Source organism: Xenopus laevis, chromosome 6L, assembly GCF_017654675.1.
Source record: "Xenopus laevis strain J_2021 chromosome 6L, Xenopus_laevis_v10.1, whole genome shotgun sequence".
Lineage (NCBI taxonomy): Eukaryota > Metazoa > Chordata > Amphibia > Anura > Pipidae > Xenopus > Xenopus laevis.
In genome coordinates this window covers 39,944,917-39,957,917 of record NC_054381.1, presented here as the reverse complement: position 1 = coordinate 39,957,917, position 13,001 = coordinate 39,944,917, and the positions used below count along the sequence as shown (strand labels likewise).

Sequence of the window (13,001 nt, the reverse complement as noted above, 5' to 3'; positions counted from 1 at the left end):
ATGGCACAATAGTAACAATGCCGTTCTGTAAAAATGGGCCAAAACCTATTTGGTAAAACATATAAAGAATACAAATAAAAGATAAACAACTGAGCTTATTAAAAAAAGGCCATTTGAAGAGGTAACTATAAATTGTAGAAAATGTGCAAAAGTGCTTTTCTTTCTCAAGTATTCATAGGAAATACCAGGCAGCTTCCATGTTGCATGAGAACACCAGGGATCAAATTCCCCAGCAAAATTGAAACCAAATGAATAACCAGTGACACACAAGAGTAGATTAGCACAGCCCCAAACACAATAGGGATCATTTAAAACACAGAAATGTAACTGAAAGCAACCACTCAGAAATGGATTTTGAGTGAGAAGTCACATTATTTCAATGCAGAGGCACAGAGCTCATATGAAACCTGTACAACAAATAACATTGTCACAGGTGCAGGGGTCTGCAAAAACTGACTTTGATTGGTCTAATGCAGTTAAATACCTGTTTGATTTTCATTTTGTGCCTAAAATATTGTGCTAACAATTAAAAAACCTAAATGACATCACCTTAAACCTGTTGAGAAAATCCATATGTAAAAGACGACCAGCAACACCGGGATTTTTCGTGATCAAATTATTATTATATGTATATCCGACGTGTTGTTTCGGGCCCCATTGGGACCTTTCTCAAGGCCTTTTTTTGGCTTGAGAAAGGTCCCCATTGGGACCAAATGTCACGTCAGTTATACATATAATAATAATTTGATCACGAAAAATCCCGGTGTTGCTGGTTGTTGGATATGGATTTTCTAACATATGGATAACATTGTCACAGGTGCAGGGGTATGCAGCTAAAGTATTTGGGGCAAAAACTGACTTTGATTGGTCTAGTGCAGTTAAATACCTGTTTGATTTTCATTTTGTGCCTAAAATATTGTGCTATTTCTTAGAAACAATTAATAAACCTAAATGACATCACCTTAAACCCGTTGAGGTGCCATAGAAGTCAATGGGAAGGGTATCTTCCGCAAAAGCGATTCTGTGCCATTCCCAATTTATCAACTTGCCATTGCTTATATGATGGTGATTTTTGCCATTTACTATTTTTCATAAGTATGTGCAAAATGACAATAATAACAATCGCGACTGATCGGAAAAGTTGTAGGTTGCTGGCAGTCACAATTTGTTTTTCTCCATTGTGAAATTTACACTCCTTTTTAATAAATGTGCCCCTTATGGTCCTACTAATAAAATATTAGATTATAGTTTGGGCATTGACTAGATCATAATAGGCACCACGTTGGGCGAGCAGCTCTTGGTGGCTTCCATGTTCCATGATCTTTCCTTTGTTCATAACCACAATAATGTCAGCATTCTGTACGGTGGTCAGTCTGTGTGCAATGAGGATGCAGGTCCTTCCCTCCCTGGCCTGATCAAGGGCTTGCTGTACAACCTACAGGAGACAAACACACAACTTATTGTGAGAAATATCATGTACCCCTCCCCACAGCTGCTAGACACAAACTAGCATCTCAAAATATATTGTGAGAGGAAGCTAGAGCACCTAAAGGAAATAAAAAAAAACATTAAATCTCATTGCCTTGACTAGAATTAAACTCTAACCCCAGGACTGCAAGGTACATAAAGGGCTACCCACTGAGCCACCATGCTGTGTTTCCTATTCTCAGTCTAATGCACCCATATTTAGGGAAGTTTCCTGTTACTAATTTTATCCAGTTCTTATAAAATTATATATTTTAAAATTGTTGTAGAGTTTTCTTTCTTATCCAATAACTCAATATTATAGGCAGAATTACGAGTGTTGGTGCTGGAGCATTTAAGGAGTTCTTAAAGGGGGCAGTGGAGCACAAGCTTAGGCATCTGGTGTTTGGTGTATTTGTAAATACTGCAGGAAATTCATACAGTATTCATGTGCTTTTGCCCTAAGGGATCAGATGTTTTTAGTGATATAAATATAGGAGATGCGGAAGGTCAACTTGCCCTACTGTCCAGGAATTTTGGGGAGGTAACCTATGCCCTGTAGGAGGGAGGCATTCCCATTGACCCAGATGTATTCTATGAATATGAGACAGACAGCAATAGAGAGCAAGAGGAATTCTGTTTTTCCACTGAGGAGAGAGTGTTAGGTTAGTAATTCCAAGGCCATACTCACAATTTTTGGGGACCAAACCAGGGTGACTTGAACATTTTATTGTGTCAGGCCAGATAAACACAAAACTAACTTATTCAACATGCATGTAATTTTTTTTTTTACATTCTCCACTTTGCTAAAGATAACATGTTGCTTCCAATCACAACTGGCCATGTAGATAAAATGTCTAGAAATACAGGGCAAATCACTAAGCTAATCACTGACCTGACTGTATGAAGTGTTTAACAATTATATGATTTTCCTTCTCACCTTTTCACTCTCATTGTCTAGTGCAGAAGTGGCTTCGTCCAGAAGTAGAATTTTCGGTGCCCTGATGAGTGCTCTGGCAATGGCTATCCTTTGCTTCTGTCCTCCAGAGAGTTGGCTTCCCTTTCCTCCAACCCGAGTGTCATATTTCTGATGCATAAAAAAAGAAAATAGAGTGCATAGAAATAAATACGACATGGGATTTGGTAAAGTTCTTAGCCAACTTGAAGCTGAAGCTAAATACTTGTGAAGGCCATATTAAATGCACACTAAGTAAAAATTCTTCTCATAACAACTTTTTTTTTTACATTGTGCCATTACAGCATTGATCCCCAACCAATGACTTGCGAGCAGCATGTTGCTCTCAAACCTCTTGAATGTGGCTCCCAATGGCCTCAAAGCAGTTGCTCGTATTTGGATTTCTGACTTGGAACAAGCTTTGGAGAAATAAAGACCATACTGCCAAACAGACCCACCTTTAGTCTGTCAGTCCACAAAGGGGCTACCAAATAACCAATTGAAGCCCTTATCAGGCACCCCTAGAAACCTTTTTCATGCTTATAATGCTCACCAAATTTTTTGGTGTGACTCGGGGGTAAAAAAGATTGGGGACCCTTGCTTTAGAGTATAAATTACCTGAGGAAGTCCTTCTATGAATAAGTGGGCATTTGCCGCTTTGGCTGCACTTTGTATCTCATCCATAGACACAGTGCGGGAGTTGTCTCCATAGGCGATATTTTCAGCAATGCTGCAGTCAAACAGGACAGGCTCTTGGGACACAATTCCCATTTGAGAACGGAGCCACTGGACATTGAAGCATTTGGCATCCACATCATCAAACAGCTGCATATAGAAGAATGACATGTTAGCAGCACACTGATATCATACAGCATTTAACTCAGCACAGATGCCCTACCTGAATTACTACACAATGTTCAGCACTATGAAATGTTGTAGTTATTAGCAAGTGCAATACATAATGTCTTAGCAACGAACAGCATTAGCAACCAGGCAGCATTTAACCCTTGTATTAACTGTATATGGTAGAATCCACAGCACTGTTTGTCACATACCTGTTTGTTGAAGCTATGATATATGATTAAAGCCACCTGGCATCTAAAGAGTTAGTTAACTGCTAACGGAATCAGACTTGTTGCTGTGGCAAAACATTTCAAATGAAAGTGGCAAAGTACCATTTACTTTTCATACTGCTACTTTAAATGTTCAATTAGGGTTCAGATTTTGTTCAATATTTAGGCAAATCTTTTGTGGAAGAGTCAGTATTCAGCCTACAAATGATGGATTTGTTGCAGTGATTGGCATACAATCATTACTGATTGTGATAAAGAAGTATAAGATGCAAGCCTGACTGCTTGGAGTATTGCAAATTTGTTTCACCTGATACAACACAAAAAATGAAATTGTTTTAATGGAATGACAATAAAATGTACTGTTGCCCTGCACTTGTATAACAAGCTGCTGAGTAGCCATGGGGGCAGCCATTCAAGCACAGGATACATAGTAGATAACAGATAAGTACTACTATAGTTTATATAAACAAGCTGCTGTGTAGCCATGGGGGCAGCCATTCAAGCACAGGATACATAGTAGATAACAGATACAGTTTGAAGAATCCCATTGTATACAAAGGAGCTTATCTTTTAACTGCTGTGTATCCTGTGCCTTTTCTCCTTTTTCAGCTTTGAAAGGCTGCCCTCATGGCTACACAGCAGCTTGTATATATAAACGATTGTAGAGTATCTGAAGCAAATACACCGGTTGTTTCAGTGCAGCACAACAGTATATTGTCATTACTTCAAAACACATTTTTCGGCATTACTGTTCCTTTAATGCATTCTGCCCACAAAAAAAAGCCAATTGACTCCAATACATTTGGCACAAGAAAAAGTTATTGCAGCTATTGCAAACTCAAAGTGTACCACGTATAAATGATAATAAGACAACGGAAAAGCAGAATTGCCATTGGATCTTACCACTTCTCCTTCCTGCGGGTCATAGAATCTCTGTAGGAGCTGAACAGAAGTGCTCTTCCCACATCCACTGCTACCAACAAATGCCACTGTTTGGCCACTTTCTACTTTAACGCATAAATCTTTGAGCACTGCAACATCTGAACGAGTCGGATAATTGAATGAAACATTACGGAATTGTAAAGATCCAGAGAAGTGATCCTAATTATAAAAAATGGAAAATACTGCATTAAAAATGTGGTGAAGGAGTATTTGATGAACAGCACCATAGAGGCCAAAAACACAATAAAAAGCCTTTAGTCCATCATGGGTTATACTCAGGCCACAACGGGCCTTTTTTTTTTTTTTTTTAAAAATCGGGTGATTCACAGAAAATGATTATTTTGTACACAGAACATTAGTTAGTCTTCAAGGAAAGGGGCATTTTGTTCCTTTAACTATATTTCTATATTTTCCCTTAAAGAGTAACCTATGTAAGTATGAGGATGCTAATGTCTGGTTCATGCTTATGCTAGCCTCAATCTTATACGGACACGTACTGGGTCAGCAGGCCTGGATTTGGATTCAAAATAGGCCCTGGCATTTCAAATAAACAGGGGCCCATACAGTCCCCCACCAGCCCACTAAATAGTTACTGTCTGTGGCATCTTACAGCAGCCCCCCTGGCATTTGCCAGAACTCACAGATTGCCAGTCTGGGCCTGTGGGTCTAGGGCTGCCACCTGTCTGGTTTTCACCTGGACAGCCCTTCCAAAAGCAAGGCTTGTCCGGGTGAAAACTGGCAATCCAGATTTCAAAATAGGAAATCCGGACAGGACAGTGACGGCCCTGAGGTATTTAGCCTTGATGTCACCAGCCTGCCCCCTGACATCACCAGCTTCCCACCATGTCATCCACCCTGCCCGGATTCACCAAACTGAAAGGTGGCAACCCTATGTGGGTCAGATGTGCCCTGAACATAAAGATGATTTTTAAAACCTTTAGTAGTATGGACTGTATGTCCTTTGACTTTAAATAATGATGAAATAACCCTGAAATTATCTGTAAGGGAATGTAGAATGTAGAATGAATCTTCAAGAACAAATGCTAGCTACTGCAGCGGAGCATGCAAAGCAAACTGTAAAATATTGAGTAAGTCAGAAGAAGGATCCACATGACTTGGGGCAGCTGGGAAATTGACAATATGTCTAGCCCCATGTCAGATTTCAAAATTGAATATAAAAAAATCTGTTTGCACTTTTGAGAAATGGATTTCAGTGCAGAATTCTGCTGGAGCAGCACTATTAACTGATTCATTTTGAAAAATTGTTTTTTTTTACCCATGACAGTATCCCTTTAATTTAAATTCGAACAATCCCTTTAATCAATATTTCTGAAATGCTCATTGATGCCAGGCTTGCAAAATGAATGGGTGAAAAAAAGGGATAATCTAAATATACAATAAAAATGTGTATGGTTGCTGCATTCTTTCAAATATACAGCAAATCAAATACAATTAAAGATAGCTCTGCAAATTCCCAGCAATGCTTACAGGTCCCAGCTTGTCTTGTGTGTTCCATGAATGCTGTTATAGGTGTAACTGTATCAGGATTTCAAGCATTTCCAGCTGCCACAGTGCTTCATCATTAACTTCAGGGGAGGAGGCACAGCAAATGTATATATACATATATATCAGGAATCCAAAAATAATGCAAGTGAAATTGGGGTTGAGTAAACCGGCATTAATTAAATGTTACTGGGCTGTTGCACATGTGAATTCACAGCCCTGTGAGTTGAAGCACATTAAATGGTCAAATATTTTTTGGAAAGAGTCCATGAAGAGTCTATAATAAACTTTAAATTACTATTATCATATTGTGTGCTCCAGGAAAAAATCATTGTTCAGTTTATTTGCAGTAATTGACACTTTATAAAATGCTCAGTGTTTCACCATTACAATGTGTATTTGGCTTCACTTACTGGTTTCTGCCCCTGCTGGCTGAAGCTGTCTATTGTGGGTTTCATTTCAAACAAGGCAAAAAGATATCTGGCGGCAGATGTGGCTTTAGCGTAGTCAGGTGCAAAGGATAAGGTGTTTCCCAGAATTAGGGCTCCAAATGCTATGACATTAAATACACTGCAGAGAGAGAAGCAGAACTATAAACTTGCTGCAGACGTTGCTATTATTAAATCTAGTGTATCAAATGCGGTGTGCAATTTGCATGTTTTTTCATTTAGAAAGAAGCATTTTCTTCCACAATTCTAATGTATTTGCAGCTGTGAGGGGCAGCTGTATCTGACACAATTGCACAAGAGAAGTCAAAAGCATGCAGTTGTGATCTGATATGGAAACAGTTGTGCTGAATATTGTCCAAGGTAGATAGAATACCACAATACAACCTCTCCCATCCCCTATTGTTGTGACTGTTTTGAAAACAGAAGTTCGTTATGCGGTGAGATTATCTATGCATCTAGTTAGCTACCTCACAAGGATGGAATAGCTTCAGTTTCCCTGTTTGGTCTGTTTAGTCAAGAAACAACAAAACACATAGATCGGGTAGCAAAAATCGTCTTCTACTTTACCCTTGCAATAGCAAACTACATTGGGCTAATGGCCCATGTGTGCTACTTATTTATTGACCTGTTAATAGGCAGTATATATAGTATGAGCTACATAAGCTTGCCAGATAACCGAAAACTGACAATATTCCTGTAAATGAATTTTATAGTATGTGCCCTTATCAGGATGTCTACAAACCTAAGTAAAGAGGACATCACCTCCTACTGCAGTATCACACAAAGGCCCCTGCCTCCAAATAAAGCTTTCCTACCAAGTTGTTACCTTACTGCTGATGTGCCTGGTCCCTACTTAAGGTGGCCATGCACTGGCAAATGCTTCAGACAGATTCAGAAGCTTATCTGCCTGTGTATGGGGCTCTCTTATGGGCTCCCTAACTGATATATTGGCCAGATATCAATCAGATATGTTTCATTTCAAAGGCGGATTGTGGACTGGATCAGCTCATTGATGCAGCCTTTGCTCTGATGGCTTGTATTCCTGTTGTTATCATTTGGCCCAAGGGACAGCACAATATCAGCCAGCTTAGATGGGCATATTGGGGAAAGATCCGCTTGTTTGGTGACCTCTCAAAATGAGTGGATTGTATAGTGTATGGCCAGCTTAAGCCCAGAGATCCCAAAGGCTACTCATCCTGTACTACAGTACTGTTTGTTATTCGCCCATGAATAGGAAGGTAACAAAACGTCAGGTACTCAACAAAGAATTTATTCCTAGACCCCCATTAAAAGAACAGCAACCCCAAAAAATGAAAGTGTTTTATATCTATTTAAAGAAAATATGCAATTACCTTGAACTGGTAAAAAAAATGTGCTGGAAACTAGGGATGCACCGAATCCAGGATTCGGTTCGCTATTCGGTCTTTTTCAGCAGGATTTGGATTCAACCGAATCTGAATCCTAATTTGCATATGCAAATTAGGGGCGGGGAGGGAAATCACGTGACTTTTTGGTACAAAAAATGTTTTCTGGTTCCCACCCCTAATTTGCATATACATATTCGGATTCGGGTTCAGGGGTTCGGCCGAATCTAATATAGTGGATTCGGTGCATCTCTACTGAATCCTTCTGCCTGGCCGAACCGAATCCTAATTTGCAAATGCAAATTAGGGGTGGGGAGAGAAATGATGTGACTTTTTGTAACAAAACAAGGAAGTAAAAAATGTTTTCCCCTTCCCACCCCTAATTTGCATATGCATATGCAAATTAGGGTTCGGATTCGGTTTGGTATTCGGCCGAATCTTTCGTGAAGGATTCGGGGGTTCGGCCAAATCCAAAATAGTGGATTCAGTGCATCCCTAATAACGGGTACTGGTTACACAGCACCACCTTAATTTAAGGGTTTGGAAATGATTTATTCAGTCCCGAGGTCTGATACTTACAGAAACACTTCTTCTACATTCATCCGTTCAACTTTGATCAAATACGCCCCAAAACGGAAAACTGATGCATGAATGAAATATATGAATGACTGACCAGCAGCAAAACACAGTCCATACATGTGGGCCTTACGCTGAGCATTTCTGCAAAACAGATTTATACATTTAAACATTATAGCAAACAATTCCAAATCAAAACCAGCTATTTTGTTTACTAATTGGGCTACTCTTTTTGTGTTTATTATATACATATACAGGTATGGGACCTGTTATCCAGAATTCCAGATAACGTCTTTCCTTGATTTGGATTCTACTAAAATACAGTAAGTTTTAACATGAATTAAGCCCAGTAGGATTGTTTTGTCGTCATCAAGGATTAATTATGTCTTAGTTTAGATCAAGTACAAGGTGCTCTTTTATAAATACAGAGAAAAAGAAAATTATTTTTAAAAATTTGCATTATTTTGATAAAATGGATATGGTGGTTCTGTAATTCAGAGCTTTCTGGATAACAGGTTTCCTGATAATGGTTATCATACCTGTATATATGCAACTGCCAATAGTATGCATGCCATTAAATAAGGTTACATGCCTGGGTGCAGGAATCTGGAGATTATAAATCATCATATTACACCACACTCACAGGTCTTTAGTGATGAACAAAAAAAATACATTTATTGAACCGATGTTTCGGTCTCAACAGACAGCTTTATCAAGGTTTATGTATGTATGGATGCACAGGTATGGGACCTGTTATCCAGAAGGCTTGGGACCTAGAGTTTTCCAGATAATGGATCTTTTAGTAGTTTGGATCTTCATACTTTAATTCTACTAGAAAATCATGTAAACATTAATAAACCCAATAGGCTGGTTTTGCTTTCTATAAGGATTAATTATATCTTAGTTGGGATCAAGTACTGTTTTATTATTACAGAGAAAAAGGAAATAATTTTTTTAAATTTGGATTATTTGGATAAAATAGTCTATGGGAGATGGCCTTTGCATAATTCAGAATTTTCTGGATAACGAGTTTCCGGATAACAGACCCATACCTGTATAAGTCAAATTGCTGATCATATATAACTCTCTTCTCTGTTGTTTTGTAAGCACAGCAACATCAGGAGAGTTTCCTCTTCTGAGTAATTTTAAATCAATTAGTTTTGAGAGAGATCTCTTTTACAGCAGTTAGGCACTTTGGACACGCTGACACATTCATTAATAATGTGCCAATTCATGAAGACTTGTTGAGAAATGCCAAAAATGATTAAACTGCCGGGAATTTTTCAGAATTCCCTAGTTCAATCCATGAGAAATCTGCCCCAAAGTTTTATTATAGTCTGCTTGGAGAGATACAACAACTAGTTCATGTATTTCTAAATGAGTTTGTGTGTGTAAAAGATACATGCATTGCACATAAGATCATTATATGACCTGTAGGGTTTCTGTAAGCTTTCGGCGTACATCTGTTCAAAGGTCCTTTCTCTGGTTAATGACACAAGAGTGCGAATATTATCCACAGCTTCTGTAGCAATCTAGAAACAATCCAGAAATACAAACTGAAAATGATGATTGTATGTAGCACTTAGTCGGATGCAATAAAGCTGGTGACATATGATGGGGTATATTTATCAAAGAGTGAAGTTAATAGTGAAGTTCCGCCACTCTCCATTCATTTCTATGGGATTTTTATAGGCGTATTTATCAAAGGGTGAACTTTCACTTTCACCCATTGATAAATACGCCTTTCAAAATCCCATAGAAATGAATTGAGAGCTGCGGAATTTCACTCTAGTGGCGGAACTTCACTCTGATGAATTTACCCCATAGTTCTTACCTATGTAGCCAATAATCAGTGGCCTACAGAATGTATCCCCATATAGGAGATTGTTGTGATAAATCTGTAGGATGTGTATTTATGAGGAACCAGAGGCAGCCCTTCTTGTCATCCACTAAAGCAGTGATTAGCAATGCTATGTACGCAAGCTGGCTAATAACATTGTGCCATGAGGATATGGAAATTGCTGCAAGTCAATAGGACAGAGGCTATTTACTGCTTGCATTGTGGGAAAAAAAGGGGAGGGGTTCATCAAGCAAAAAGAACTGTGGGTATTTGATTGGATATATGAATAGTTCATCACATGCTCCAATTTAGAAGATGATGATAACTGAAAATATATGCAACATTGCAATGTTTCCTACAGTACATTGGATTTAGATCTTACCTTTCCAGACTTCTGCAGCTGCTTCTTATCCTGAGTAGCAAAGCCAGCTACAGCATTAAACTCCAGCATTCCGGCAATGACTAAACAAGGGGCCATTGCAATAGCCAGCAGGGACATTTCCCACCCGTACGCAAAAGCAATAACGACAGTCAGAATGATGCCAACCACATTTTCTGCAACTAAACCGAGTCTGGAACCTGTAGCCTAAAGCACAGAATGAAAAGAAAAGTCTGAGGATCCCTCACAAGTCAATACATATATATAATGGAGAATAAAACCAGATCACACACAACTTGAATAACTTGATACTACATGCACTGAAAGTAGGTTGACACCTGGTAATAGGGAAGAAAGATAGACGAAATAGGGAGGCAGAAGGGCTGAGGGGAGCAAGGACTGCACACAGTCTGATCGATGTTAAATCAATGGAGCAGCGGCACTCTGCTTTACTCAGCCAGCAAAAATACACAGGCTGAAAACAGCTATTGACAAAATCCTGTGTTTTTCCATAGCTTTACAGCAAACATCCATATTTTTCTCATAGTTCCTTAATCCATATTTTTTTTGTTATTTATCAAATGTAAAATCCATAAAATCCACAAATACGAACAAATGCCAAGTAAAAGCTGTCGAGACCATGTACAGTCAATGGAAGTTGCCCTTGTTTTCTTGCGATTTTAGAGGTTTTCAGAAAACTGAACGTTCGTTTCATAACAAATGTTTGCTCACAAAACTTCGGAAGACTCAGTGCCTATTTTTGTTTGTGATTTTATAATCGTATCTTTCAATAACTTTCGCGACGTTCATGGTTTTAGAGAAATAGAGTTTAATCGTGGTTTTTACTAAAATTTGACCTTCAATTGATGGGTCTCCACAAGCGAAGTTTAAAGGAGGTGCAAATTAATGGATTCCAACTTTTGTTCCCAAACGATCCTCCAAGTGACTTAATAGTCAGACTCTTCAACAGGTTGGTGGAGTAGCAATCTCCACAGTAGTAACATGAAGTATGGAGTACTGGAGAGTCTTCAAATGTGAAAAAAGCAGTTTTTATTGATGCACTACATGTTTTGGACCCCTTAGGTCCTTCCTCTGGTGCAGTTGCACCAGAGGAAGGACCTAAGGGGTCTGAAGCATGTAGTGCATCAATAAAAACGACTTTATTCGAGGTGCAAATTAAGTTCAATGGACTAATTTCAGACAGGCCCAGCACAAAATATGCATTAATTTCACTAACAGTTCAATACATTTTCTGAAATTAAACTTACAGTCTGAATCTCAGAAGCATCTGTTGCAAGTCTTGTTGTCAGTGCTCCTGTGTTGTTGTCCTTGTCATCGAACCAGGCAATGTCCTACAAACAGCAACAAAATGGAATTATGGGGATGAAATGTCCCAGCATCATTTTCACTCTCCTGCCATGTAGTAAAGGAATATTTCCCACTGACCTGTTGCATCATTGCTTTGAAGGCCATATGTCTCAATCGCATTGTCAGGGTTTCTCCTGATCTCCCAAACATGTAACCCTGTCAACAGCAAAAGGTACAATTTAAAAGAGAAAAACAAATCAGTGGAAATGCCATATACAACGATCAGGCTTCAAAGGAACAGGGTTTGCTATTTCAAAGAATTTGAAGTGTTCAACAAAATTGATTGAATAAATTTAAAAAAATCGAATTGACTTAAATTTTGCCAATATTCCCATTGACTTCTTCATGAACTCAACAGCTTTTAAATGCTGATTTTTTTACTTTCAAATATGGTGTTTTGTAAAGCTAATTCGAGTTCATAGGTTAAAAGCCTGAATGGCAGTAAAACTTTGATCAACCATTGATAAATTTGCCCCTGAGAATAAATAGTACCCACAACATTTTTTGGGCTATTGTTCTATCTCTTATTTTCCATGTCTGTGTTTTAAAATGAATAATAATAATAATAAGATATACTTATGTAAACTATAAAATCAAAAATTAAAAGACATACCCTTATAGTGTAAGCAATCAAAGTGACCACGCTAACGACTACAAATAAAACTGAGTAAATGTTAGCATCATTTTGGATTTTTTCTGGATCATTTGATGCAAAAACCTGGGGAAAAATAAGAAAAATATTTATTGTCAAAGAAATTTTGATCATTTGCCTACTAATGCAAAATAGTTATAGTATTCTGTGCTGCCAGATGACTTACAGCTATAACTCTGGCATAAAATATAGAAAATGATGGATATACTGCTCCATTAACCCCTGCAGCAATGATTCCAAGTAGGATATAAGGCCACTCTGATCTGTTTAGCTTCATAATTTGGAGAAATGACACATTGGGAAGATCTTTCTGAAAAGACAAAAAACATATTTTATAGTTAATTTTTGGAATAGCATAGCGTTTTGGTAACTTAAAGGGATAGTTTGTCTTTAAACTAACTTTTAGGCAATGATATTCTGTGCATTTGGTTTAAAT

At 38.2% G+C, this 13,001-nt stretch overlaps 1 protein-coding gene across 5 annotated transcripts in view; it reads right to left on the bottom strand.

Moving 5' to 3' along the window:
* Positions 1–272: 272 nt before the first annotated feature.
* The window catches only part of LOC108718865 (ATP-binding cassette sub-family B member 5), a 112,287-nt gene continuing 99,558 nt past the window's right edge, over positions 273–13,001 (bottom strand). For 2 of the 5 annotated variants that reach the window (XM_018267366.2, XM_041565965.1), the window contains 12 exons: positions 12,732–12,875; positions 12,527–12,631; positions 11,992–12,069; positions 11,814–11,897; positions 10,549–10,752; positions 9,758–9,858; positions 8,330–8,470; positions 6,351–6,507; positions 4,396–4,593; positions 3,038–3,244; positions 2,405–2,551; positions 273–1,435 (listed from right to left, as the gene is read on the bottom strand). In XM_018267366.2, coding sequence (XP_018122855.1) covers positions 1,238–1,435; positions 2,405–2,551; positions 3,038–3,244; positions 4,396–4,593; positions 6,351–6,507; positions 8,330–8,470; positions 9,758–9,858; positions 10,549–10,752; positions 11,814–11,897; positions 11,992–12,069; positions 12,527–12,631; positions 12,732–12,875 — 1,764 coding nt within the window. In that variant the 3' untranslated portion in view covers positions 273–1,237. The remainder of the gene's footprint in view (positions 1,436–2,404; positions 2,552–3,037; positions 3,245–4,395; positions 4,594–6,350; positions 6,508–8,329; positions 8,471–9,757; positions 9,859–10,548; positions 10,753–11,813; positions 11,898–11,991; positions 12,070–12,526; positions 12,632–12,731; positions 12,876–13,001) is intronic. The other 3 variants (XM_041565967.1, XM_041565966.1, XM_041565968.1) reach the window with 2 other exon arrangements.